This window comes from Rosa rugosa, chromosome 4 (assembly GCF_958449725.1).
Source record: "Rosa rugosa chromosome 4, drRosRugo1.1, whole genome shotgun sequence".
In the NCBI taxonomy this organism is placed as follows: domain Eukaryota; kingdom Viridiplantae; phylum Streptophyta; class Magnoliopsida; order Rosales; family Rosaceae; genus Rosa; species Rosa rugosa.
The window spans coordinates 56,461,956-56,488,202 of record NC_084823.1 but is presented as its reverse complement, the minus strand read 5'-3'; the positions used below and the strand labels follow the sequence as shown (position 1 = coordinate 56,488,202).

Sequence of the window (26,247 nt, the reverse complement as noted above, 5' to 3'; positions counted from 1 at the left end):
CCGAAATCCGACCCACCTCGCCGCCAGTTAATGGGTTCTCTCCAAAACCAATGAGACAACCACAATGGGGGAAGAAGAGCAGAGCAGCAGTCAAGGCAAAGAACCAAACCATTCAGTCCATCTCGTCCCTCATCCCCCCTCATCTACTCCATCAAAATCTTCGCCGGAAAATGGAAAACCATAACATCCAAGCTCGAAGAACTCAACTCTGGCCTCGCCGCAGTTGAAAACTCCGACGGAGATTCGGCGTTCTGTCGAAGACTTTAGCTACCATTAATGAGTGCCACGATCTTGCAGAATTACAGGTTACTGAGCCAGAGTTACCGGAACCGGTGATCTCCCGGCGACCCGTGATCCGGAAACGACGCACCCAATCTCGGTGCGTCCGCGACCCAGATCGCTAGGTTGAGCGATGCCTTATCAGTCCTCCATCTAACTTGATGTTTACCCATTTGGTGTTCTTGAATCTGATGTTTCCTCCATCTTCTATGACTTTGTGGCTCGGCTTGATTATCCTCTTCTGCTTTTTCTAGGTTATCCTCTTTTTTTTTTTAAGAGAATGATTTATCCTCTTCCTTTTCTGGAAGAGATTTTGATTCTACATACAAGAAATTTTGATCACGGTGAAAAAGATAAGCCCTAAGCTGAAGAACAGAGGAAGAGGAAGAATAGAGGAAGAAGACGATGTACAGTTATTGATTTTGCTCTAGCTAATTTTACAAAGAATGGCCGACTCATGAGTAAATTGACTCTGACCATCAACATTGACTCGTACTCTTAACACCTATTACCTCTAAAATAAAATAAAAAAATTTAGTTTTGGGCCAAGAGCGGTGTTGGTGATGGTTTCGGTGGAGGAGAAGAAGAGGATGCAGATGATTTTCAGAGAATATGAACAGTAAAATGACGAAAATATCCTTCAAAAGTTAACTCTGTTAACGATTTTACTGTTGCTAGGTACGGAAATTGGGTCGGGGCCAAAACTTCAGGTACCATTATGAGGTTTTTTAAAGTATAGGTATGAAAATTAATAGTCTGGAAAAGTTCAGACACTGTTTGGACGATTTTCCCAATAAATTACTTTAATAGAGCCCAAATTTTGTTACCTAATTAGAGTAAGGAGACAGTTTTATCTGGTTTATTTTCTGTTCTAAATCCTCAAACGAAATAAACACTACAAAAAATTATAGTTGTACGTACTGCAAAATTCAAAGATTAAAACAGAAAATATGGATGGACTACGGTCATTTCTCTCTCTTTACAACAATGTAGGATTTAACTATGCTAACCTAAAGGAAACCACATTATGAGATTGGAAGATCTAGCTACAAGAGTCAAAGTTTCATGATCTTGAATGATAACCTTTGTTCCCTCTAATTAAACCCAAAATAATGTGGGTTTTCCCAGATAGATGTCCAAAGTTTCCCATTCATTGATTGCTTACTGGGTTTTCTTGCTTTCACAATTAGAGTAAACTGATCGATCTTCTTAATTATATCATGTGTATAGTACTTCAAGATTTGGAAATGCACAATTTGCCACGTGACATCATGTTTATAACTTTATATATCTCACATCAAATATGGTGAACTGAAGCATGTGGTAGATATTCTAAAAAATGTGTAAAAGAAGAAAGTGTAACTGTGTAAGATTAATTTACACCAATAGATAATGACATATCTCATTAAAATTGATTAATTTTGTTTAAGAATCTAGGCATTTGTACTATCTAATTATCTACAATACTACATGTGGAACTATAGTTTAAATTTATGCATGAAAAGTAGAAGCTTCTAACCCTAGTTGCACCCATGACCCATCTTAATCGTGCCTCTTTCATTCTATAATGTAACTTGAGGTAATATGCTTCCGCGAAGTAAAGCTCGTATAAGTATTACAGTGGAGAATTGGAGATATAAGAGGGACCATATCGATTTGTAGCCATAATTTTGAGACATAAAAATCTGACAGACTAATGGCTCCACCTCTTGATCTGTATCAACTATCAAATAATATTGTTCGAGCATTGGAACCTGATAGTGGTCCCTTGAGTACACTATCACAATGATCATATAGGTCAACCTGGTCAAGCATGCATGGGAGGGAGATATGGTTCTCAATAATTTGCCCTAGCTAGGGTATCCATATTATTCCAAACTTTTGTCAAGCTCAAAATCCCCTAATTAACCTTCAAATACTGTGTTTCTTCGCTGGTTTATCTATCATTTTCTTGGATACCATTTTGATAGATTCGTGATATATAGTTTAGTTACTAATTTTAGGATCAACGAGATACGTTTGGTCTTCCGTATTTCCTGTTTCTTTGAGTTGTATTTTGTTTATCTAATTCATCCGTTTTGAATGAAGGTTAATTACCTCTATTGATTTTTTGTTTTTGGTTAAGGGTATGGCTATCTTCTATTTGTATTCCTCAGTTAAAGAGAGTTTACTTCTTAGTTCTTACATGCGAAATTTGAATTCAATCTCCTCAAATCTTAATTCATTTATCCACACTATCTATCTCCTGCGAGGTGAGTCCATCTGAGACCTTTAATTTAGCTTAATCATATCCCAATTTTCTCACCACTATGGTGTGTTTTTTTTTTTTTGATTGTTCAATCACACGGTGTCCTCAAAGGCTTCCTAGGCCCAGAGACTAATCCGTGTTCGGGGGATCTTGTCAAAACGCTTCCTCCCCCCTGACCACCAAGAATATATTGGGATTTAACTCCAATAAACGTCGGCGGGATTTGAACCCGGGTATGGGGGTTCCACACCTGGAGGCTCTTTCCAACTCGACCACCCGGATATGGTGTATTGGTTTTTGAAAAAAGGGAAACAAGTTTATGATAGCATCAAAGGTTAAAAGAAGGAAGAGGTTGCTTTGGTTGGCCGCCTAGGGAAGGACAAAAAGCCAGAAGCGGAAAGCTAACAGCGGTCAGCAGCTAGCTTTGTTCGAAAACATCGGATCCTGCTTTTTTCTCGAAGCACTTTTCCCTCCTCCTCCTCCTCCTCCTCCTCCCGTAAAATCCGTCCATCAGCTCCGTCGCACGCGCGACACGTACTTAATACCCTAACGTGTTCGAAGCTCCGCTACTGAAAACGGCATGACTTGCTGGGTCCCACTTCGAAAGCTTTAGGTCAGTAACCTCCCCGGAAAATATGAAAACGGAAACGGAATTCTCACGCTATATTCTATGGTCTTGTTTGGTGGGCAATACGAAACGCCTTTAATAAGGGTGAGGATGGGTTTTCTATGTTGTATCCCACGCGTGCCGTCGGAGCGTGCAGAAGCAATAATGCAAAATGGATATTGGATTCAATGGGGGTCAATTTCATTTGTGGTCCTCTATATATAGAAGGGGTCAATTATACGTATGAGTCACACCAGCTTATAAGTTTGTCCCTTAGCTATGACATTGAAGAGTGAAGACTCGAGAATTATTTGGGAGGTCTATTAGTTGGTAGGACATGTGGATTTAATTCGATGATATATTTAACTAGTTTATATGCCATATAATAAACGAAATAAATACATTATATTTAATTATTTTGTTCAATTCAGATTCACGTACATTAGTGATGATACATGACATATTCATATTCGAGTTGACCATGTCGGTCGTGTTGAAAAATAACACTCAACTACGCACTTCAATAAAAACTATTTGAACCGTTCAAATTATATTCTTTTAAATATATTTAAAAATAATGATGGTCGGTTCAAATATATTCGATACACGTCATATTATGTTACGTTTCAATTGAACATGGCATATGAGACTCACTCTCAAGTAATGACGATGGTTTTCGAATATCTATCATACCCATTATGTTAGTTCATGCTTGATTGATTAGGAGTGATCTTCATGGATGAAATAAGGTAAGAAGTGTTCACAAGAGAAAACACACGCTAAAATGTTTTTCACTATTGCGTGTATTTCACTTGGCAGCAGAGGCGCGTGGGGAAATCTGTAATACAGCACTAACGTACGGTCCTCGTTGTTAATTAAGGTTTTAAGCTTAATAAAGCGAACGTTAGACGACCTGTCGCAACTGAAAGTGCGATTACATACCTACTCACACAAATCAGAAACCACCACCGCCCACACAACCTCAACCTCTCCTCTTCCTCCTCCTCCACCCCAACCAACCACGCCTCGCCACCTCATTCAAACCCACTGCTTTCCCACCTAGATTACCAAACTACCCCATTCCCAGGCTTAATCATATTTCTTAATTGCACCTGTGTAATAAAAGCCTGCAGGTTCAGAGAGAAATATAAATATAGAAGCAAAGATGAGAAGTGGGTGGTGGCTATAAAGAGCTTGTTGCTTAGCTCAAATCTTCTTCTTCTTCAACATTGTAGAGAGAGAGAGAGAGAGAGAGAGAGAGACTCAGAGAGATGGGAAATTGCCAAGCCATAGATGCAGCAACTTTGGTGATACAACACCCAAATGGGAAGGTTGAGAAGTTCTATGGGGCAGTGAGTGCTAGTGAGGTCATGAAGATGAACCCCGGTCACTATGTTGCTCTTCTCATCTCCACCACACTCTGTCCCTCATCAAATCCCAAATCCAAAACCAATGGTCCTGATAATAATGCTGGTGATGATCATGATCACAAGAATTCTGATATGACCAATGAGAAGAAGACTAGTTCTAGTACTGGTTCAGTTCGAATCACACGCATCAAGCTTCTCAGGCCAACTGATACTCTTGTTCTTGGCCAAGTTTACAGACTCATCACCACTCAAGGTTTGTTCTTTTTTAACTAATAGTCCTTTTCTTGATTTCCCTTTTCTGTTTTATGAGTTCAAAGTTTGAATCTTTTGGTTTTTGGGTTGTGGGTTTCAGAGGTTATGAAGGGTCTGTGGGCAAAGAAACAAGCAAAGGGGAAGAGATCAAACCAGTTTGAGCCACTAACAGCAGCAGCAGCTAGCAGAAGATCTGAGGCTGCTTCTGAGCTGGACAAGGACAACAACCAGGTAATTAAAACTTTGTTTAGCACAATTATGTCTCTGCAAATTCTGCATATGTTTTAGTTAATTTATCTAAATCCCTGTGAGTTCCTCAAGAGCCAAGTTTGGTTCTGTTGTGTTGTTCAAGTGCTTTTAGGTACTTTTAAGTAAAAGCATTATTAATCAGACAAGAGCAAATATTTAAATAAATAAAAAAAAGATTCTTTTATTTGTTAATCACCATAAAATCGGGGAAAGAGCTTCAGCTTCCTTCTGTAACGGCCCCCAAATCATTAAAAAGATAAATAGTATTTTATGAACATACATGCTTGAGTTGAGCTTCCCCTTCAATAAAATAAAATGGAGTCAATACTAATGGGCTAGCAAGTAAATAAATAATGAATGAATTAATTGTGCTGTTGAATGCTTCATGACTAAGCAGTCAGAAAATTCATTCTCACATGAACAAATGAAATGTGAAAAACACTCTAACCATGTCAAATGCGTTATTTCAGGTGATGACTAAAACTGATAGACACCACCACCGACCTAGAACATCAAGCTCATCGTCAGGGAGCACTAGTAGTAGTCAGTCTGCCGCAACAGCTCGACCAAGAACATGGCAACCTTCACTGCAAAGCATCTCAGAAGCTGCGAGCTGATGATCATGAAGACGATGATGCACGTGTTCAATCTTCGGCCACATGATGCGTAAGCGACAGTGGAGCACCAGTAATGGTTCAGTACTCCACCTGTAGATGATCTAAGCCTTCTTGATTAACATGTGAAAATCAACATTGGAAGGGGGATGGTAGAAGACTAGTTGATCATAAACTTATTATGTTCAGGTGAAGAGATCTGAATAAGTTGTGTATAGTAAAAGGGTGGCAGTTTCTAGGTAGCAATATGACTGTAAGAGAGTTTTTTTTTTTTAATTAATGAAAGTTTACTTCAAGAAGAAAACTACTCTGGTTTTAATTGATCTTGTTGTTGCTTAAACATCACTTCTGATCACATTCAGTCAAATAAACTTCAACTGCATAATTTAGAATGAACTATATGTATATTTTCTGATACCCAGAAACCGACTTAGGCTCGAAACTAGGGTCTCATGCTGAATCCTACCAACCCTCAGCCAATTAGTTAGAACTGAAATAGTCTTGAACACTATTGAAGCAGTAAGAACCATACATACTGCTTGCAAATGATTCAAAATTAGGACTAATTTTTGACTGAATATTGTGATTCCATGAGTCATGATAGTGAAACTGCAAAGCTAGGAGATTTTTCAGACACCTTCTAACCCTTGGAGACATAATCATACCCTAATAAGATAACACATAAAGATGTTTAAGGGGAACAAATATATCTGCATTCAACTGCAAAAAGTTTGTACAAGTAGCAGGAGTGAGCTAAAAGAGGCTCCAAAGTTACCTTTAATCACCATGCACCACACTTTTTTGACTTTGAGAATTGAGACAACATCAAGTTGATACTTTCTACTAGTGCCAACAAGAGCATAGGTGAAAATGGAAACTTCCCCAGCATTGGCATCATTGATTTGATTCCTTCCTTCTCTTTTTCATAATTCGCTGTACAGAGCAAGACAGACCAAAAATAACAAAGCAAAAGACGGCTTTTCCTTAACTTTATGTATAAAAACCACATTCACTCCGGGAATATATATTATTGCTCCACTATGAAATCATAGGAAGGAAGCCTTTTTTTCAAGTTAGGACAATTGCTAACAGCTAATCACCACCAGAAGAAGCTTTTAGCTAGGCGATGAAGCTTTCAATTGAATTCTATGCATTTGGATTTCGGGGTCCTCAGATTCCATGAAATATATGAAATCTCACTTTCCATTGTGGGTCATCATCACACGTTTGAGCATTGTGTTAGAGCAACTTATACAACATTGTTATAATCCAAGCGTACGTATTTAGTCTTTCTGTCACGATCAATGAGTTGTGATTTGTTGATTATTTGGAATAACTGACATCTCATTAGCATCATAGGATGAGCGATTGTCATTTCTCGTAAAAAAGTTTGTAAGTCCAGGGTGATTGGTTTGGATGAGCTAGTTTTTTTTTTTTTTTTTTGCTAGAGTTGTTTGGATGAGTTGATGAGCATGAGTTTGGATAATATACAATAATACATTCGGCAAAAAAGGAAAATGAAAACCAACATTGTTCCGTATTGCATTTCAAAGTTTAAGATCGATATTTAACAGTTGATATATTATGAATTAGCTAGAGAATGAGAAGGTGATAAGTACTGAAAATACCATTCAACTGTGTTTGATAAAGACAACTCAGAGAGACACTCAGTTTTTTGTGAGTCAAGCATGGCTAGCCATCAACATTTTCTGTCATTGTTGACGGCCCCGGTACCAAGAATCCACACCTAAACATATACTATTCAACATAGTTTAGGATGAATATCAAATTTCCATAACCTGAGTATAAGATATTGAGAAAACCAACCAGCCATTTGTGCAGAATGCTTAATCATGCTTTACCAATTCCCCAAGCCATCATCTATTCATCTTCATGAACACAAGGGTGAGGGTAACTTCAAGCCCTGGGCTTTTTCGGGTTGAAACTTGAAATCCAACCAGCCCATTAAGCAAAATGCTCAAAGACTCCCACCAATTTCCAACAGAACGAGGGAGCTAGTTAGAGCCGACTTGTCAGCTGCTGGTCTCCTTGGGTGCTTGAGTTCAACAGCATGAAGCCAGTCTCAGGAAGCCAACTACGTACAGACAAGTGCATAACATGGATATGGAGAAAATAAGTGTCTCAAAGTGTGATATACATATTATTTGGAAGCATAGCAGTTAGTAGACAGCAACACAGGTTGAAGATATTGTATCATTGAATGGGGATTGAAAGCAAGTGACCAGCATTTCCTATGGGTTGTGAAAGCATTAACCAAAACATTACTCCTACACAAAGAGAACCATAGTTTAACAAAAGTCTCATTCAACGACAGAGCACTCTTGACCATCTTTTGAACCCATTGGTCGATTTATGCCAAAGCATGTATAAAAGGCAGCAACATAATAACCAAAACTAATACCCTTGTTAAAGCTGAGCGAGCTTTCTCTTAGCCCTGCCCCTAGTCGCACATTCTTCAGTTTTCGTATCTTCCCATAGTCTGAGTCATAAAAGAAAATCAGAAAACATAAAAGGTTACAAAATAAGAGAGACTCCAAATTTATACAAAATTACAGAGGAACAGCTAGAAAAGGTGATTGAAGGAACTCACGGTGTGAGGCAGAAATTAACATCGACCATATTTTCTTCTTGTTCTGGCTGGTTCATAGGAGTCGCAATCCCGCATTCTTCAGTTTTCATATCTTCACATTCCCTGAGTCATAAAAGAAATCATAAAACATAAAAAGGAGACAAAATAAGAGGGACTCCAAATCCAGGGAAGGAACCAGAAAATTAAATTGAGGGGGGCTAAATCTTAGGTTGCCAAATTCTTCCTCAAGTTTTTTTTATTTCATGCTAAGCAGTTTTATGTCAGAAATATCAATCGACTTTGGAGGCCTATATTTCTCACCTCAGGAGAGCATAAGCTCTGAAATTTTGTGGGATTGTATTTATCTATGTCTAGTGTTTTCCTGTAAAAGGATTTTTCATTTGGAATCGTAAAACTTATGGAATATTGATTGGAATACTGGAGAGTCAGAACAGAAAAAATTACTGTAGATTGACTTTGGAAGGCTATAGTTCCTAAACCAGCGGGATTATGGAGATTAAAATTTGCAGGAACTTAGACCTGCATGTCTCACATATGCCTGAGAAACATTTTTTAATTTTGTGCCCTTTAGCTTACACAATAGCCAACCAAGTACACCAATATCAGAATCAATTTACAGCTAGAATCTGCATAATAGAACGGTGAATTTGCAGGCCTATAGTTTTCTACTAAGATCTAATTGGAGTGTGAAATTTTATGGGAAGAAGGGGAAATGTGTCTAGTTTTTGTTCCAGGTGGTTTCATCCTTTTCAATCTTCTGGATTTGGAGAAATAGCAGTTTGAGTGATTATAGGTCTGCAGCAGTGTGCAGAACAGTTTATCAACTTTGACAAGCTACCATTTTCACTTAAGTGGAAATTGGGTGACCTACTTTATATGGATGGAAAGCTCTATGAGTGTACTTTCTAGTTTAAGTGGAATCACTCCGTTCAGACATTTTTTATCTCGGGTTGTGAGCATTTGAAGAAGGAATGGTCAATGCTGAAAATTTCTGATCTCATTATTTCTTGTCTAGCTTGAAATTATTTTAAAAAAAACTGGGGTGGGCTGCAGCACAACCCAGCCCCCCTCTAGTTCTGTGCCTGTCCAGATCTATATAGAATTACAAACAACAAGAGAGGTGATTCAAGGAACTTACGGCGGTGTGAGGCAGATTTCTTCTTGTTCTGGCAGGTTTAAGGGGGTCACAATCTCGCATTCAATACCACATTCTCTGTGTCGTAAATCAGCAATCATTTTTTTTTGAAGGAAGTAGGTCAGCCCTTTCATTATAATTCAGCAAGCAGTACAAAAACGAAACACCCCTATGGGGTCGACAGAAAGAATCGTTCCTTAGAACCTCCTGAAACTCTATTCTAGAAGAATAAAATCCCAAAAAAATCCCGAGTACACCCACCTTTTGGTAAATTCACGCACTTTTATTCTAACAAAAACCTAGAAACCTCGAAGCTTTCATAAAATGGTTCCAACTAAGGCACTGGTTTTTGCGACCCAAGACAAAAATTAAATAACACTATGGGCCATAGAGACCCAATCCATCCAACCCCTTAGCAAAAGGGTAATCCAGCTCGCTTGAAACCCTAGACCAGTGTGCCCAAATCTAAGGGTCACAAACCAGTTCAAGGCCCAGGAGGCCCAGCAGCACCAAGAGCAGGCCCAAAGAGTAGGGTACACCAAAGCCCTAGCCCCTTGAGCCCACACGTGTTCTTCCACCCAACAACCACCAGATGCGCCGTCGCCGATGCCAGTAGAGGGGAACACCCCACAACCGCCGCCGCGAGTCCACCACATCATTCTTGGGCGACCAAGACGGATCTTCACTTCCCCCACCAGCCTGCAGCAGAAGCCACTCCCGACCCTGAAGTCGACAGCCGGCTCCGATCCCGATCCTGATCTCAAAAGACGATCCCAATCTCCGGCCAGCCACTAAGGATACGGACTTCGCCATAGATGCAGCAGTTCCTCGCCCCGAGACCAGTCCCGCCGAAATCCACCATGAGCGTCGTTTCCCTTTTCCGATCCCCGCCGAACTCCAACAAAAGCATCTGGAATACCAGCCACCAACCCAACCACCATGACATCAACCTCCAATCGGATCTCTTGGTTGACGACAGAAGAAGAAATAGAAGCCCCAGACCAAGGCGGCTTCCCATCTGAATAATCAAAAACAGCAAACAGCAAGAACCAAAGAGCCACAAGGCTAACGATGACCATGGCCATCAAGTTTTGGGAATTTTGTCGACAAAGGAAAGCTGTCGAGTAACCCTATCAGCAATCATTTAAAGCAGAATAAAAAGATACTCTTAATTTATTAGAGGAAACAACCACAAAAGAACCTAAGGCTTGAAGGAGAAAGTAACAACTCACCTTTTCTCTTGTTTTAACTGGTTCACAGGGGTAACAACCCCTTCTTCATCGGTCGGTACAGTATTCTTTTCCAACTGGATCATGCAAAATCAAAGAAATTGTTGTAGCAAGATTGAACAGAGAGAGAACGCAACAACTTTTAGCAACTTCGGAAATAGATTCTCACAAGTAAAAGCTTGAGGAGCAATATAAAGTCCTCACAGTAAAATACGTACTGTTTGCAAGTAAACAGCACAAGAAAAAAGCAAGAGAACTGGGCCACAAACCTAATAAACAAGGAAATTTCACCAGACCTAATAAATGATGAACCTGACTAAAAAGAAGGAAAGAAGATCGTAGTACGTACTTGAAGATATATATGTTCAAAGACTGGTCAGAATTACTAAGTTATAACAGCATCCCAATTGCAAGAATTTGCAGCTTATTGGCAAGAGTTACTCTTAAAAAACCAATACAGAGGATAATCAGAAGAATCGAAGAGCACACAGTTCAAGCACACCACTAGACACCAAAAAAGTCGAGGCAAGAATCACATAGCTAGCAAGTCGAGGCAAGAACCACATAGCTAGCAAACGGCAGAAGAAAAAACACATAAAAGGGCACATAACCCCATTCACAAAATCTAAGAACAAAAGAACAAATAACCATAGCAACTCGGAATATATGTCAACTTCAACTGGCATTACTTTGTTTAAACACGTTTTTGTATCATTGCACGTATAACGTATAGACGTCACTCAGTATATGCCAAGGCATTCTGAAGAAGGAAGTTCAAACAAGCAATCTATTATTGCCAAAAAGAAAAACAAGCAATTTGATTTAGAAGGAGGGACTCAAATCCTGTTTACACATTCCACAAATTTCTAGTATAATATCCACAGGTCAGAAAGAACTAGTCTCTCAATCCAAGAAACAACTAGTCTTGCACAATCCAATATCGAAGCATTACTATATTTATAAATAAAAACTTGTCTGATGAACAAAACAACTTTGGAAATAGTCTTTTGGCATTAAGAGATGAATCATGTGCAATCTTTGCACACCAATATAGTCATTGCTAATAGAAAGCCCCCTCGAAAATAGCTCTGCCTTCTCTCTAGAAACTAGAGAGAGAAAGTAGATCTGAAACCCTCCTCCCCCTTCTCTCGCCGTGATCTAGATCCAACCGGATCCTGATCTCCGGCTTGAGAGTCGGGGGAGCACACTCTTGTTGGCTTCTAGTCCCAGTTCCTTTGTTGTTTTGTTTTCGGCTTGGTTTCCCATCCCACCTCTTCTCAGGCTAGTGGCGGTCCGGGAGGGGTTGGTGGCTCAGACTAGTGGCGTGGTTCTAAGGCAGGGATGCGGCCCAGGGTTGGTGGATCCGTGCTCGAGCTTAGACCGGGCAGATCGAACCCGATCTGCTCTTCTGGGATCGGGGGTGAGAGAAGGGTCCTTTCTTCCGGGTTCCAGGGTGGTGCGGTGGTGGTGTGGCATTGGCCAACGGGGCGGCTGTGCAGGGCTACGGCACGGCGATGTGGGGCTATGGCGCAGCGGAGTTGGCTGCGTGGTTGGCTGTCGGCGCTGGACCCCTGGGATGCTGTGGAGATGGTGGTTGGGCCGGGCTTCTGCTTTAGGGCCTTGCTGGTGGCTTTTAGTTTTCTGTTTGTTTTGTTTTCAGTTGGTTGTTGATGTTTCTGTGTTGTATAGATTGTTTGTGTTTTTTCTTTCTGTTGTTGCTTTGTCGGTAATAAACTCCAACCGTGTTCTGGTTGGAGACAGTGGCCTGTGTGCCAGTGGCCTGTGTGCCAGTCTTTGCACCTTGTGTGCCTGTTTTGCTCTAGGTAGGCGGCGAGTTCCTTGCACTTGCAAATGGCCGTTGCCTCTTAGTAGCAGAATGAAATTTAGTGTCACTGGATGTAGTGTCCGGGGGCATCATGATGGGAAAGCTGTGCGTATGGAAGTTATGCTTTGCTGTAGTCGGGTTGCAGTCTAAGTTATCTTTCCGTTGTGTCACCGCTGCGTTAAAGCAGTTAAAGCAAATAGAGTCGCCATTAGAGCGCTCTTTGCTAGTTGGTGCTTGGTTGAGTACAAGCGTTTAGTAGAGACTCAGGCCGTTGCCTCTTAGTAGCAGAATGAAATTTAGTGTCACTGGATGTAGTGTCCGGGGGCATCATGATGGGAAAGCTGTGCGTATGGAAGTTATGCTTTGCTGTAGTCGGGTTGCAGTCCAAGTTATCTTTCCGTTGTGTCACCGCTGCGTTAAAGCAGTTAAAGCAAATAGAGTCGCCATTAGAGCGCTCTTTGCTAGTTGGTGCTTGGTTGAGTACAAGCGTTTAGTAGAGACTCAGGATATTATTTCAGGAGGTTCTACTTATTGTAATCAGGGGTTTAGGCTCAATGTCCCCCCCTTGTATTCGACAATTTCTTTAATCAAGGCTATCAAGGCTTGAGGGCTGCCGCACCGCCTTTTTTCTCAAAAAAAAAAAAGAGATGAATCATGTGCAAACAACAATTAGCATCAGTATCTAGCTATGAATCATATAGCATTATGATCAACAGTCATTAGTTTATTTTGTAGCACAAGATAGAGTTTCATTGTTGTAATCCGAAAAGGAATGGGTAACAACTAAAAACCAACAAGGGTTTCATTGTTGTAATCCGAAAAGGATTTCTGCATTACCAGTTGATGAAGTTGACAGCATAAGCCTCCCTCTCCTTCTTCGCACTTTCAGCGGCTTTGCGCACCGTCTCCAAGTCGTCGAGGGTGCAAGACCTAGAAATATAACCTTTGACACGTGACATGAAAAATTCAATGCACCTTTTCATCTGATATTCGTCATCAACTCTGAATCTTTGTGTGCTAAATAATGAAATCATCACACTGAGGATTTCCTGCTCTTGGCCTTGTTTCAGACTGCATCCCATAATATTGCACCGTCGCTTCAATTCCTTGATGCCTGCTTCTTCAAACTCCTTCATGGCTGCTTCTCTCTTTTTAAGATCATCATCCCCGCCATCCGCCACCGCCTCATCCTCATCCTCACTTACATACTCCTCCCATTCCTCATCCGCAGCATCAGCATCATCAGCCTCATCCTCCCCCTCCTCCTCCTCCTCCGCATCCGCTGACAGTTTAAAATCACCCGCCGCCGCCGTCAGCCGGTTGTCATCGTGGTGGTGGTCGTCGTCATCCTCCCCGGTGCGTGGGTACAACGCTGCAACTTTTTTTATTATCTCCACGTCTATCTCCTTAGATTTAAAGAGTTCCTTTTGAATGGCGTAGGCGATTGAGAAGAGTACATGTGGCTTATCATCTTCCTGGAATTTTTTGAGGACATCTTGGATGGCAGCGATGGCCTCTGCGCGATCAGAATCCTTAAGTTGGACCTTCATCCGTGTCCATTGGAGATTCTCAAACACGGCATCGGGCTCCGTTTCCCAGGACCAGAGCAAGTTTCTCGGCGCCATCTCTCTTTATGCAAACTACGGGTATATCGTGTGTTATCGTCCTGATGCGCACACGTGCGCGTCCTGTACCTACTTATACATAAGGTGTGTGCCCAGTTTTTTTTTTTTTTTTAATTTTTTTTCTCAGTTTGAGAAATTTTTATCGATCACATATTTTTTAAATTTAAAATTCTTTAAGGTAATTTTGTTAAATGAGTTGTAGTCCGGGATTTTGAGAAGGGATATGATAAAGTGAAGAAATAAATATAATTTAAATTATAATAGAGTTCAAAGTTCAAACTCAAACTTCACGTGTAAAAGTGAAGGCTCAAAGGTAGCCTTAACATGCAATGAAGAAGGACGATATATATTCTAGCATAAGTAAGTGCCTTGACTATAGTTGTGCAGTAGATTACACTTGATTAGATCCTTGTATTGTCTCTTTGGCAGCTAAATGCATTGCAATACAGAAGGATGGAGTTGAGGCTCCTTAATTGGCCGGGTGCTTAGGTTCAACATCTATGGAGCCAGTCCTTGGAAGCCAACTGTACGTAGGTGCATAACATGGCTCAAAGTGTGATATACATATAATTTGGAAGCATAGCCGTTAATAGACAGCAAAACAGACTGAAGATGTTGTATCATTTTATGGGGACTGAAAGCAAGTGACCAGCATTTCCTATGGGTTGTGAAAGCATTAACCAAAACATTACTCCTACACAGAGAACCACAGTTTATCAAAGGTCTCATTCAACCACATAGCACCTCTTGACCATCTTTTGAACCCCAAAACTAATACCCATGGTAATTAAAGCTGGGGGAGCTTTCTCATATCTCTGCCCCTAGTCGTACATTCTTCAGTTTTCACATCTTTCCATTGTCTGATCAGTGATAAAAGAAAATCAGAAAACATGTAAGGTGACAAAATAAGAGGGACTCCAAATTTATACAAAATTACAGAGGAAACAGCCAGAAAAGGTGATTGAAGGAACTCACGGTGCGAGGCAGAAATTAACATCAACCATATTTTCTTCTTCTTGTTCTGGCTGGTTCATAGGAGTCACAATCCCGCATTCTTCAGTTTTCGTATCTTCAAATTCCCTGAGTCATAAAAGAAATCAGAAAACATAAAAAGGAGACAAAATAAGAGGGACTCCAAATCTATATAGAATTACAAACAACCAGAGAGGTGATTCGAGGAACTTACGGCGGTGTGAGGGTGATTTCTTCTTGTTCTGGCAGGTTGAAGGAAGTCGCAATCTCGCATTCAATACCACGTTCTCTGAGTCGTAAATCAGCAATAATTTAAAGCATAATAAAAGATACTCGAAATTTACTAGAGGAAACAACCACAAAAGAAAGTAAGGCTTGAAGGAGAAAGTAACAACTCACGTTTTCTCTTGTTTTAACTGGTTCATGGGGGTAGCAATCCCTTCTTCATTAGTTGGTACAGTATTCTTTCCCAACTGGATCATGCAAAATCAAAGAAATTGTTGTAGTAAGATTGAATAGAGACAGAATGCAACAACTTTTAGCAACTTCAAAAATAGATTCTCACAAGTAAAAACTTTAGGAACAATATAAAGTCCTCACAGTGAAATTCTGTTTGCAAGAAAACAGCACAAGAAAAAACCAAGAGAACTGGGCCACAAACCTAATAAAAATTCAAAAGATATGCAGTGAGCTACTTTTGAATTCATGAACTTTACAACAAATCCTTAAGATCAGAATTCTAATGTCAAAACACGTAGTTGTGCCAACAGCAAGGGTCATAATTCTAATGTTTTAAGACATCTTTTCAAAATACTAAACCCAAAATTCAAAAGTTCAAATATCACTAATATTTCCAACATCTGCCGATTCCATAGCAATTAATCACAAATTTGATAAGAAGAATTGTCAGAGTGGCAAAAGCTGTTGTTACGGGTTAGTTAGCAACATATAAGTGAAGATAAGCAGCACCAATCCTCCTCCGACAAGATGCATGAACTAGTTTACAGACAATAGCATTTTCAGATGAAGCTGAAGGCAAAACTATAAAGATTCAATATTTCTACTTTGATTGTTTGCTACCGAATAATGAAACATTCAATCATAAATAAGCATGAACAAAATAAACAGTACATGATGGCAACAGATACTACTAAAACATATCAAAGCCACATATTAAACTACAAAGCTGTTACGTACAAAGATAAAGAAAAGATGCAACTCAATTTCAGAAACCATAATTTCATTCCAAACACTACTTTTAAGCATGAACAAAATAACGAGTACGTAAGAGAACCAACCAGAAAAGTTCCTTTCAACCTACATGTAGATTTAAACAAAGCCACAAATATGACATATGATACTAGTATATAACAAAGCTCCATACAAACAAACAGAGAGTCAAAGCTACAATGCCGTAGGAAAGATACAAAACTAGAAAACTCAATTTCATAAGTCCTAATTCCATTCAAACCATATTAATAAGCATGAACAAAATAACCAGTACATGATAGCAATATATATACATCAGTAAAGAGGCACTTGGCCATTGAATAAAAGCAAACTATCCTTTACAAACCGATAAAGCTAGACAAAGGGGACAAACAAGAGACGAGCAGTGGTTCAAAAAAGTATCACATCAGTAAAGAGGCACTTTTCTCATCCTCCCCAGAAGCCAACCTAAAATAATCCAATATTGAGGCATTACTCAATCTATAAACTTATCTGATGAAAAAAACAACTTTGGAAATCCTTTTGGCATTAACAGATGAATCACGTGCAAACAACAATTAGCATCAGTATCTAGCTACGAATCATATAGCATAATAATTAAAAGTCATTAGTTTATTTTGTAGCACAAGAGTTTCATTGTTGTAATCCGAAAAGGAATGGATAACAACTAAAAACTAACAAGGGTTTCATTGTTGAAATCCGAAAAGGGTTTCTGCATTACCAGTTGTGGAACTTGATCAGCATCAGCCTCCCTCTCCTTCTTCACACTTTCAAGGGCTTTGTGCACCGTCTCCAAGTCGTCGAGGATGCAAGACCTAGAAATATAACCTTTGACACGTGACATGAAAAATTCAATGCACCTTTTCATCCGATATTCGTGATCAACTCTGAATTTTTGTATGCTAAAGAATGAAATCATCACACTGAGGATTTCCTGCTCTTGGCCTTGTTTCAGACTGCATCCCATACTATTGCACTGTCGCTTCAATTCCTTGATGCCCGCTTCTTCAAACTCCTTCATGGCTGCTTCTCTCTTTTTAAGATAATCATCATCCCCGCTATCTGCCACCGCCACCGCCTCATCCTCATCCTCATCCACATACTCTTCCCAGTCCTCATCCGCAGCATCAGCATCATCAGCCTCATCCTCCTCCTCCTCCTCCGCATCCGCTGACAGTTTAAAATCACCCGCCGCCGCAGTCAGCCAGTTGTCATCGTGGTCGTGGTCGTCGTCATCGTCATCATCCTCCACGCACCGTGGGTACAACGCTGCAAGTTTTTTTATAATCTCCACGTCTATCTCCTTAGATTTAAAGAGTTCCTGTTGGACGGCGTACGCGATTGAGAAGAGTACATGTCGCTTATCATCTTCCTGCAATTTTTTGAGGACATCTTGGATGGCAGCGATGGCCTCTGCGCGATCAGAATCGTTAAGTTGGACCTTCATCCTCGTCCATTGGAGATTCTCAAACACGGCATCGGGCTCCGTTTTCCACGACCAGAGCAAGTTTCTCTCCGCCATCTCTCTTTGTGCAAACTATGGGTATGTCGTGTGTTATCGTCCTGATACATGTCCTGTACCAACTTATGTATAAGGTGTGCCTAGTTTATGTTTTTATTTTATTTTTATCACAGTTTGAGAGATGTTTATCGATCACATGTTTTTTAAATTTAAAATAGATTTGAGTTGTAATCCTGGATTTTGACAAGGATAAAGTGAAGAATGAAAGCATTAACCAAAACATTTTTTATCAAAGGTCTCATTCAACCACATGGTTTTTGAACCCCAAAACTAATACCCATGGTAAAGCCTGGGGAGCTTTCTCTTAGCTCTGCCCCTAGTCGCACATTCTTCAGTTTTCATATCTTCACTTTGTCTGATCAGTGATAAAAGAAAATCAGAAAATATATAAGGTGACAGAATAAGAGGGACTCCAAATTTATGAAAAATTACAGAGGAAACAGCCAGAAAATGTGATTGAAGGAACTCACGGTGCGAGGCAGAAATTAACATCGACCATATTTTCTTCTTCTTGTTCTGGCTGGTTCATAGGACTCGCAATCCCGCATTCTTCAGTTTTCATATCTTCACATTCCCCGAGTCATAAAAGAAATCAGAAACATAACAAGGAGACAATATTTGCACCATCTCTCTTTTCCTAGGGATTTTCCTCTCCTCTCCACAGATGATGAGTCTCTCTAGCTGATGTTTTTTTTTAACCTCTTCCTTTTTGTACGTATCTACCCTACTTAGGTTAGGATACGTTGGGTCTCTTACGAAAGAAAAAGTTTAGGATAGTTTAACTCCTTAAGAGTATCTGCCAGTGAGCCATGAATTGCAGCAAGGAAAGAAGTGATCGATATGTCACTTTACGATAACACCACTACAATAAAAGAAAAGTAGCTAGTCTACCACAATATCACAATAACAACATGCTCTATGTTGTAAAACTAACATAGAAAGTGTTTCAGAAAATGGAGAGAGCTTTGCTTCTAAGATCGAACTTGAGAGAGAGAGAGTTTAGATGCAGATAATAAGTGTAGTATTTTCTGTTTTTCTCCTCATAACATGGATGAGAAATGGACTACATATAGTGGAAGATAGGGAACATGTAGCCTAAAGTCCTCCATAAAACAAGGACCCCTAAAGTCCTCCATAAAACAAGGATTCCTAAAGTCATCCATAAAACATGGAAAGGGTAAGCCTATAACAACATAATGATTTACCCTATATCTATTTACATGATATAGCCATAATGATTTACAACACTCTAAATGCTTGTTGTTACTTACAGTTTTTCACAACGGGCAAAGAATGTGCATTGTAGAAACCATTTTATCATCATATGCGTCATTTGCATGTTGTTTAATTTGGTTATCAACAACCTGCTTTGCGTGTTGTTATGCGCAAGTTGTCAATTAAGTTAGGCATGCACGTTTGTTGACAATTTTTCAGAATCACTAACATGATCTCTCAACTCTAGCTCTCTGGATCTTGAGACTAGTGAAGATTTGAACTTGAGAGCCTCAACTCTCAAAACAGCAAATGGAAGCCCTCACCAGCCTAAACCCTAAACCGCCCGAAACAATGAGCAGCGTCGGCATCGGATCCCCGGCCACAATGTCGCTGCCGTCGAGCACGTCCCGCTCAACCGCTTGGCCGACGGCAGGATCAAGTCCGCCTCGGCTGTGCTCCTCCAATCCCTAGCGTACCTCGCACTAAGAAGGAGATGTCTGCCGTCATCAACAGCGTCATCACCAAAGCCGCCGACCGCGACGACGCCGTTAGTCACCTCAAAACCTCGTCTCCAGGTTACAGGGGCTCAAACGAAAGGTAACGAATCAGTATTCAATGAATTAGAGTGATCTGGAGTATTGAATTGTTGAAATTTGAGATAATTTTGATTGAATTGGGAAATTTTGATTGTGATTCGTGTGCTGACTGGTGTAATTGCTTGGTGAAGCTGGAATAGAGGAGCAAGACTGAGCACTTACAGGCGCAGAGGTGAGCGCTCTGTTATGTTTCTCATGAAATCTTTCCTACATTTGAAAATTGGGTGAGGTTTCTGGTGTTAGGAGTACAATTACGGCTTCTACTGTTGTATTGTGTATTGTACTGTTAGGACTACACTATGTCAGCAAAACCTTAGATCACCACATAGAAGCTGATATAGGGTTTATGGGAACAGTAGTGTTAGTGTGCAAACTAGCTTCACCTAATTTAGGATGAGTAGTTATTTAGTTTCTATATTAGCTTGTAAATGGAAAGTTTCATTGAGTTTAGGGTTTATGGGTTGGTTTTTAATGTTTAGAGTTGAAGATGATCATTTTAGGGAAAAGTAAACAAGTCCTGGAAATGAGGATAATGGAAAGTTGGAAAGGTTGTTATTTAGAAACTGTGTAATGCTTCGTTCAATGTTTCTTTCTTTATGATTGATGCTATAGAGTTGCTTACGGATTGGGATAATTTACTGGCATTGTTGAAGATAGTAGCATATTGTTTCGAAGATTGAGAGTTACTGATGAACTTGTTAACTTTTGACTGGTTGCTTTCCAAATCTGTTTCTAGCCTTCTAGGTATGTACACGTGGTACACGCACATAGTTTTAAGCCATACTCGAGTATTAATGAGCAATGATAATTTTCTGTTTTCTGTTGTGTCATTTTTTTTTTTGCGTTTAAAAGACGTCCATAAGTCATAATAGGTTATAAACATTAGTATAATCCTACTTTGGGTTTCATTGCCTTGACTTAAAGAAATCTTCTCAGGCATTTTCTATCGTTGGGAGGTTTGGTTTCCTGAAAAACACCTGTTTCAGAGAAATGTTCTACTTATGGGTTAAACCTGTTACCAAAATGTCATTATGATGTAGTGGTGGTGGTCTCTTTGTGGGGGGGGGGGGGGGGGGGGGGGTGTGGAACTTTCTTCTGCTAACACTGTTTTAGGGGTACAGTAACCACACCTTTCTTCTGCTAACACTGTTTTAGGGGTACAGTAACTTATTATTGAGCTATCTACTACTTGTAACACAATTTGAGCTTTCATGACATAATTGTTGTTCACTATTAAAGATCAAGGACATCAATTTACAAGGTAGTTTTCTGATCAGTCCTGGTGGTTTTGTTTGCTAGTTTAATGGATGAACAAAATTGATACAATGTTGTCACGCCCCGAATTTTGAATAATCAATTCAAATCCGAAACATGAATAATAACAAATTACAACTAACATCCTGAATTTTTTTCTCACAAACAACCACACTTCACAACTCTCAAATTTACAATAACCCAAATCCTCAAGTTATTTATTACAGCACACTCCCACCAAATCAAATTGTAAGGCTCAAATGAGCTTAACTCGCCTCACTATTACAATTGCTGTAAAACTATAACCATTGCTCTAACCGCACGATCACCGTCCTGGTTCTCCTGTCCTGTAGGATTACCCGCTACACAATTTGAATAGTGTACCGGGAGTTGCAACAACACAAAACCCGGTAAGCTTTTTACAGCCAGTATGAGTAAACAAGAAAGAACTGTTGATTTATTAAATTACAATTCAAGTAAAATTCAACAGTATTACGTCTGCAAAGAGACATCAAACCACTCATGGAAAACCACAAGGAATACATTTTCACAATCCTCAAATCACAATACACCACACTGGTCCTGCAAACACCCAACCCACATAACACCACTCTGGTCCATCCCAATAACACGTTAGAGCTCTAACTGCCTCGTTACCTCTGACACCTTGGCCTAGGGTCAAGCAACGGCAAAAATACTTCGGTTAACACTATAACCGTCGCGCTTTGGACATCCCCGTCCTCAGCACCATATACTTCGGTTAATAATAAACCGTCGCACTTTGGACATCCCCGTCCTCGGTACACAACTTCGGTTAATAATAAACCGTCGCACTTTGGACATCCCCGTCCTCAGTACACAACTTCGGTTAATAATAAACCGTCGCACTTTGGACATCCCCGTCCTCAGTACACAAACACTCCGGTTATCCATAACCGTCAAACTTCGGACACCTCGTCCTCAGAATCCTACATTCTCCAACTCTATACATACTCCAATGTAAATCATGAATATTAACAAGCACTCATCAATCATGATCATCACATATAAATATGATAAGTCAAATTTCAATTCATAGTATTTTAATCATCCCAAATTCCACACTCTTCAATGTCACACCATTCCACATATAATCACGTAAATATATATATACGTAATCACCCACTCAGGAATGACCACTAATACCAACTATAGTTCACACAAGAAAATCGTGAAATTCATTTTGTATAATTAAAACCATTTTACTTACCTATGGACCGTAATTGATCAAGTCCATATGATTTTAAAACAAATATTTATTCCATAAATATTTTCACACAATTACGACAAAATAAGGTAAATAAATTTATTCGGTTCGTAATATGAACCACGTGAGGTTTACTCACCTCTAAATTCCCGCTGCGTCTTCTTAACAGCTCAAAAACAACGATCCGAAATCGTTCACCAATCAATCCATCAACCACCTAGTCAAACACGATCTTAACTTAGAAATCATTCATAGACCACACATATACAGAAATCCAACGGTCGGATTCTAATTTAATGATGATCCAACGGTCAGATCAAATTTATATGATGATCCAACGGTCGGATCCTCACGGATCGCCCTTAGGATCATCCTCCAAAATTATCACGAAGATCCAACGGTCAGATCTTCCTAAATCGCCCTTACTAACATCTCCACAAAATTATATGAAAATCCGACGGTCGGATTCTCACGAATCGCCTTCCGAATCACTATTTCTCAATTATACGAAGATCCAACGGTCGGATCTTCGCCCGTGACCTCACAAAGTCACCGGGACAGTCATACGATCAACGTACTAAAATTTGAAGTAAAACCGATGGTCTGATCTTCGCAGATCGTAAACCGAAGATAAAACGTAAAAACCGTAAATAGTAACGTAAAAACGTAAATCCACTATTTACCAACTTTTTCTAACATAACCTTGTAATATATCAAAACGCTCGTATGGATGCATAGATCACCGTCCAGATAATATAAACTCAAAATATGGTCCGACGCGCCGCCACATGCGGAGGTCAGACGGCGGTCAACGCCGGCCAACCACCTCAGATGCTAAAGTTGTCAACTACAAACTTCTTCAAAATACAGAATTGAACCACTTTAATACCTGACTTTTTCTGAGACAAGGTCTAGATCGTCCTAGATCAAACGTTGAAGTTGGATTAATCTCGGCCGCACGATCAGATCCTAGATTGAATCAGAGGCGTCCAAAAAGTCAAACCTTGATCTAGCGGTCTACACTCAAAATCGTCATGCAAGGCTTATATGGGGATGATCAGAAGGAAGAGGAGATCACGAAAATGGGGAGGATCGGCCGAGGTGATGTCGGAAAATTGGTTTTCCGGCTGGGTCCGTTTTGCACTCGGGTCGGGCTTTGATCTCGGCTTGGAGGCAGCGGCGGGGCGGGGCGAGGCCACAGAACAGCTACCCTCGGCAAGGCGTGCCGGTCTGGTGCGGGTCCGGTGGCGGTGGCGTCGGGGAAGTGTCCGTTCCGACCGAGTCGGGTCGGTCGCGACCCGTCGGGTCTGAGGGACGCACGAGAGAGAGAACGGAGAGGAAACGCGGGGACTATTCCGCAAATTCAACATGTTTTCGTCCTTAATGAAAAAAAGTCAACATTTTTTGATATTTATAGAAAATTCCCAATTTTCAAATATTCATAACTTATTCATACGAACTCCGAATATTGCGTTCCACATATGCACGAGATCGTATCGACGAGCTCTACAACTTTCATGAAGGAAGTTTTCCCCAAATTTGGTACGTATAAAAAGTCGATTTTTGAGACGCCCCTAAATACGTACGATTTCGAAATAAAATCGTTCAAACTAATTCACACCACTTCTCCCAGTTTCGTATTCGTGCCCACGCCTACGAAATCATTTCCAAAATGTCATCGGACATTAATTTGAATTTTTCGGGTATTACAAATGTTGATAGCATTTCCTGCCCTACGTAGTATCGAACACATTCTTCTACTGTTTAATTACTCTTGTTATGATTGAATCTTTTGGCTATGCTTAGGATCACATCTTAAGTGGACAGTTAAACGTGCTCTTTAGTTTTTCTTGCCCAAGATCTTGTGATTTCATTTTAGTCATGACCCACAGAAGCCATATTATTTGTAGCCTTGGTGAGATTTGTTTATCTAGGTGGTGACTTACAATTTCTTGCATAAACAAATATATAAATTTAAAGAAGAGGGTAGAATTAATTGGCACCAGTGTAAAAGATAAGTGATCACACCACCATGTAATGGTGTACCACTGAGGGTAGGCAATCTAGAACAGGAATGCAATAAGTTAGCCATTCTCAGTCACTGGTATCATGTTGCATAATGAAACCTCTTTACAACTATTTATTGATTTTCCTTTTCCCTATAATCTTTAGAAGTTCTCATCATTCATATAATGTCCATAAAATCTCAAATTGATTCAATATGGACAATTTTTCTATGAAGAAGGTATACATTTTCCTTTTTCGTATAAATGTGTTTGAGAAAAGTACTAAACATAATACAGTATTATAGATAATATGTTTTTCTTTTGGTCTGTATTAGATGGAGTGGTTAGAGATATTGATCGACTTGAAATAGTTTTTTGGGCCTTTGTACAAGAGTTGGATCAAAAAAATAAAATCTGATAAAAAGTGGAGGGTACATCCAACTGATGTTAACTAAACAAGTACTGCCAGGGATCCCCCCTAATGCGCACTGTTTTAGGTAAACTATGATTACAAAGCAAAAAATCCAATTTTGTTGTTCTCATAATTGAACTTTTGCCTTGTCAGTAGCTTACACGCAACATTAACTCTCTTGCCGTTCACATGGTTTGTCTATAAACCATCAATATATTGGTGAGCTTCATGTTATTCTTAGGAAACACAAAAGAGCAGTAACCAGAAAAAAAAAGGGAGAAGTATACTTGTGGCCTATGGTTTAGTTCGCCTTTTTGCAATTCTATTCCTACAACGTAGTTAACTAAGTTAACTAAGTGGGAAAAACTTCATTGGTTACAACGTAGTTAACTAAGTGGGAAAAACTTCATTGGTTATACTATGAGATTGTACTTGCTTTTCTTCTGCAAAATTTGTCCCAAGTGGCATAAGCGCCTGTAATTCTTATTGCTAGGTGATCTTTTTATTTCTTTAGCAACCTCCATTATTTGCGATAGTTCCATTTCCAGAATTTAAATGCTACTATTAAACCATCAAAGATTGCATTTTACCATGATCAAAGTATGAAGAAGGCTTAAATCATTTGTCTTGTGCAGTATTACCACGATCCAGTCTCAAGTCGTCAATTTCGGTCAAAGAAAGAAGTCCTTCACTTTCTAGAAACAGGAACGCTCAAGAAGAATGTTAGTTCTGACAAAACGGTGAGTCAGAATCAAAAGCTTAATGGTCGAAGGTGAATAAGTTTTGCTTTATAGTCTTCTTAACCCTGTTTTGTCGTCTATCTTTTTCTTTGGTTGTTCCATCATTTGTGCATAAAAAAGCATGACATGACCTGTGGAGAGGATTTAGTGGTGCTATTTTGTGCTTTTTTTATCTACCAAAATGAAAGAATTGTTCTTGAGTAGCTTTGGTATTAGTGTCTTGGGTGTGGAACCAGTGAGCAGTATATATGATTTCTTCAAAGAGAAAAATTCAGCTACCGTCCCCAAACTATGCTGCCAATGCCAATTTGATACCCGAACTCTCAAAAGTATCAATGTGATACTCAAACACATATTTTGACACCAACGTGATACTTCCGTCCAAAATTTCTGACGGAGTCGTTTCTTTGCTGACGTGGAGACAAATTTTTTTTTATCAAGGGCAGAACAGTCTTTCACTACTAGCTAATTAAAAAAAAAACGAAACCATAAACAGAGCTCTCTCTCCCAACTCCAATTCTTCTTCTTCTTCCCAACACTACCTCCAATCATAACTCAGATTTCTTCGCTTTACTTTAGCTCTCTCCTCTCTTCAATCTTATCTCCGACATAATCCTATCTATCACCTCCATATATGTGTTGTCAGTCCAATTCTGAGCTCCTATTCAAGTTTCAGTTTCTGGGTTTTTGTTCTTTCTTCTGCTTTAATTACCAGTCGTGTTTTTAACTTTGTATTTATTTATTTTCATTCATTTCTGTTTTCTGGGTTTTTGTTTGAACTTTAAACAGCTCTTTTGGGACTTATTTCTGATTATTTGCTCAATAAAGCCTTGAAATTTGAGTCAAAGATTCATGCTTCCTGGGTTTCATGTAGGAATATCTTCCCCATGAGTCAAAGATTCAACCCTGTTCTTGCCACTGGTGCCTACATCCGATATACTCAATTTCAAAATATCTTAAACCACATCAAGCTCAAATTTTGCTACAGAACTATGTGAATACCCAGAAAA

General features: G+C 39.6%; 3 protein-coding genes across 6 annotated transcripts; 1 reads left to right on the top strand and 2 right to left on the bottom strand.

Moving 5' to 3' along the window:
• The first annotated feature begins 4,103 nt into the window (after nt 1-4,103).
• On the top strand, nt 4,104-5,905 carry LOC133744106 (uncharacterized). Its single transcript, XM_062172235.1, has 3 exons — nt 4,104-4,757; nt 4,857-4,987; nt 5,476-5,905. Exons 1-3 carry the CDS (start codon nt 4,406-4,408, stop codon nt 5,620-5,622), a joined length of 630 nt encoding a protein of 209 aa, XP_062028219.1. The 5' UTR covers nt 4,104-4,405; the 3' UTR covers nt 5,623-5,905.
• Nucleotides 5,906-7,244: 1,339 nt separating this feature from the next.
• LOC133707183 (uncharacterized) lies at nt 7,245-11,157 on the bottom strand. Of its 3 annotated transcripts, none has more exons than XR_009844977.1 (5): nt 10,764-11,157; nt 10,598-10,671; nt 9,369-9,443; nt 8,231-8,332; nt 7,245-8,119 (listed from the first exon to the last, which is right to left on the bottom strand). XR_009844977.1 is itself a non-coding variant. In XM_062132744.1 (5 exons), exons 1-4 carry the CDS (start codon nt 10,678-10,680, stop codon nt 8,047-8,049), a joined length of 333 nt encoding a protein of 110 aa, XP_061988728.1. In that variant the 5' UTR covers nt 10,681-11,157; the 3' UTR covers nt 7,245-7,907; nt 8,042-8,046. The 3 variants fall into 3 exon arrangements, 2 of the variants coding, with proteins under 2 accessions (XP_061988728.1, XP_061988727.1); XM_062132744.1 differs by having other exon boundaries at nt 7,245-7,907; nt 8,042-8,119; nt 10,598-11,157; XM_062132743.1 differs by having other exon boundaries at nt 10,598-11,154.
• Nucleotides 11,158-14,338: 3,181 nt separating this feature from the next.
• Nucleotides 14,339-18,815, bottom strand: LOC133746522 (uncharacterized). Of its 2 annotated transcripts, XM_062174692.1 has the most exons (6): nt 18,239-18,815; nt 16,968-18,123; nt 15,416-15,489; nt 15,231-15,305; nt 15,020-15,124; nt 14,339-14,904 (listed from the first exon to the last, which is right to left on the bottom strand). In XM_062174692.1, exons 2-6 carry the CDS (start codon nt 17,766-17,768, stop codon nt 14,832-14,834), a joined length of 1,128 nt encoding a protein of 375 aa, XP_062030676.1. In that variant the 5' UTR covers nt 17,769-18,123; nt 18,239-18,815; the 3' UTR covers nt 14,339-14,831. The 2 variants fall into 2 exon arrangements, with proteins under 2 accessions (XP_062030676.1, XP_062030677.1); XM_062174693.1 differs by lacking the exon at nt 18,239-18,815 and having other exon boundaries at nt 16,968-18,129.
• Between the last annotated feature and the right edge of the window lie 7,432 nt (nt 18,816-26,247).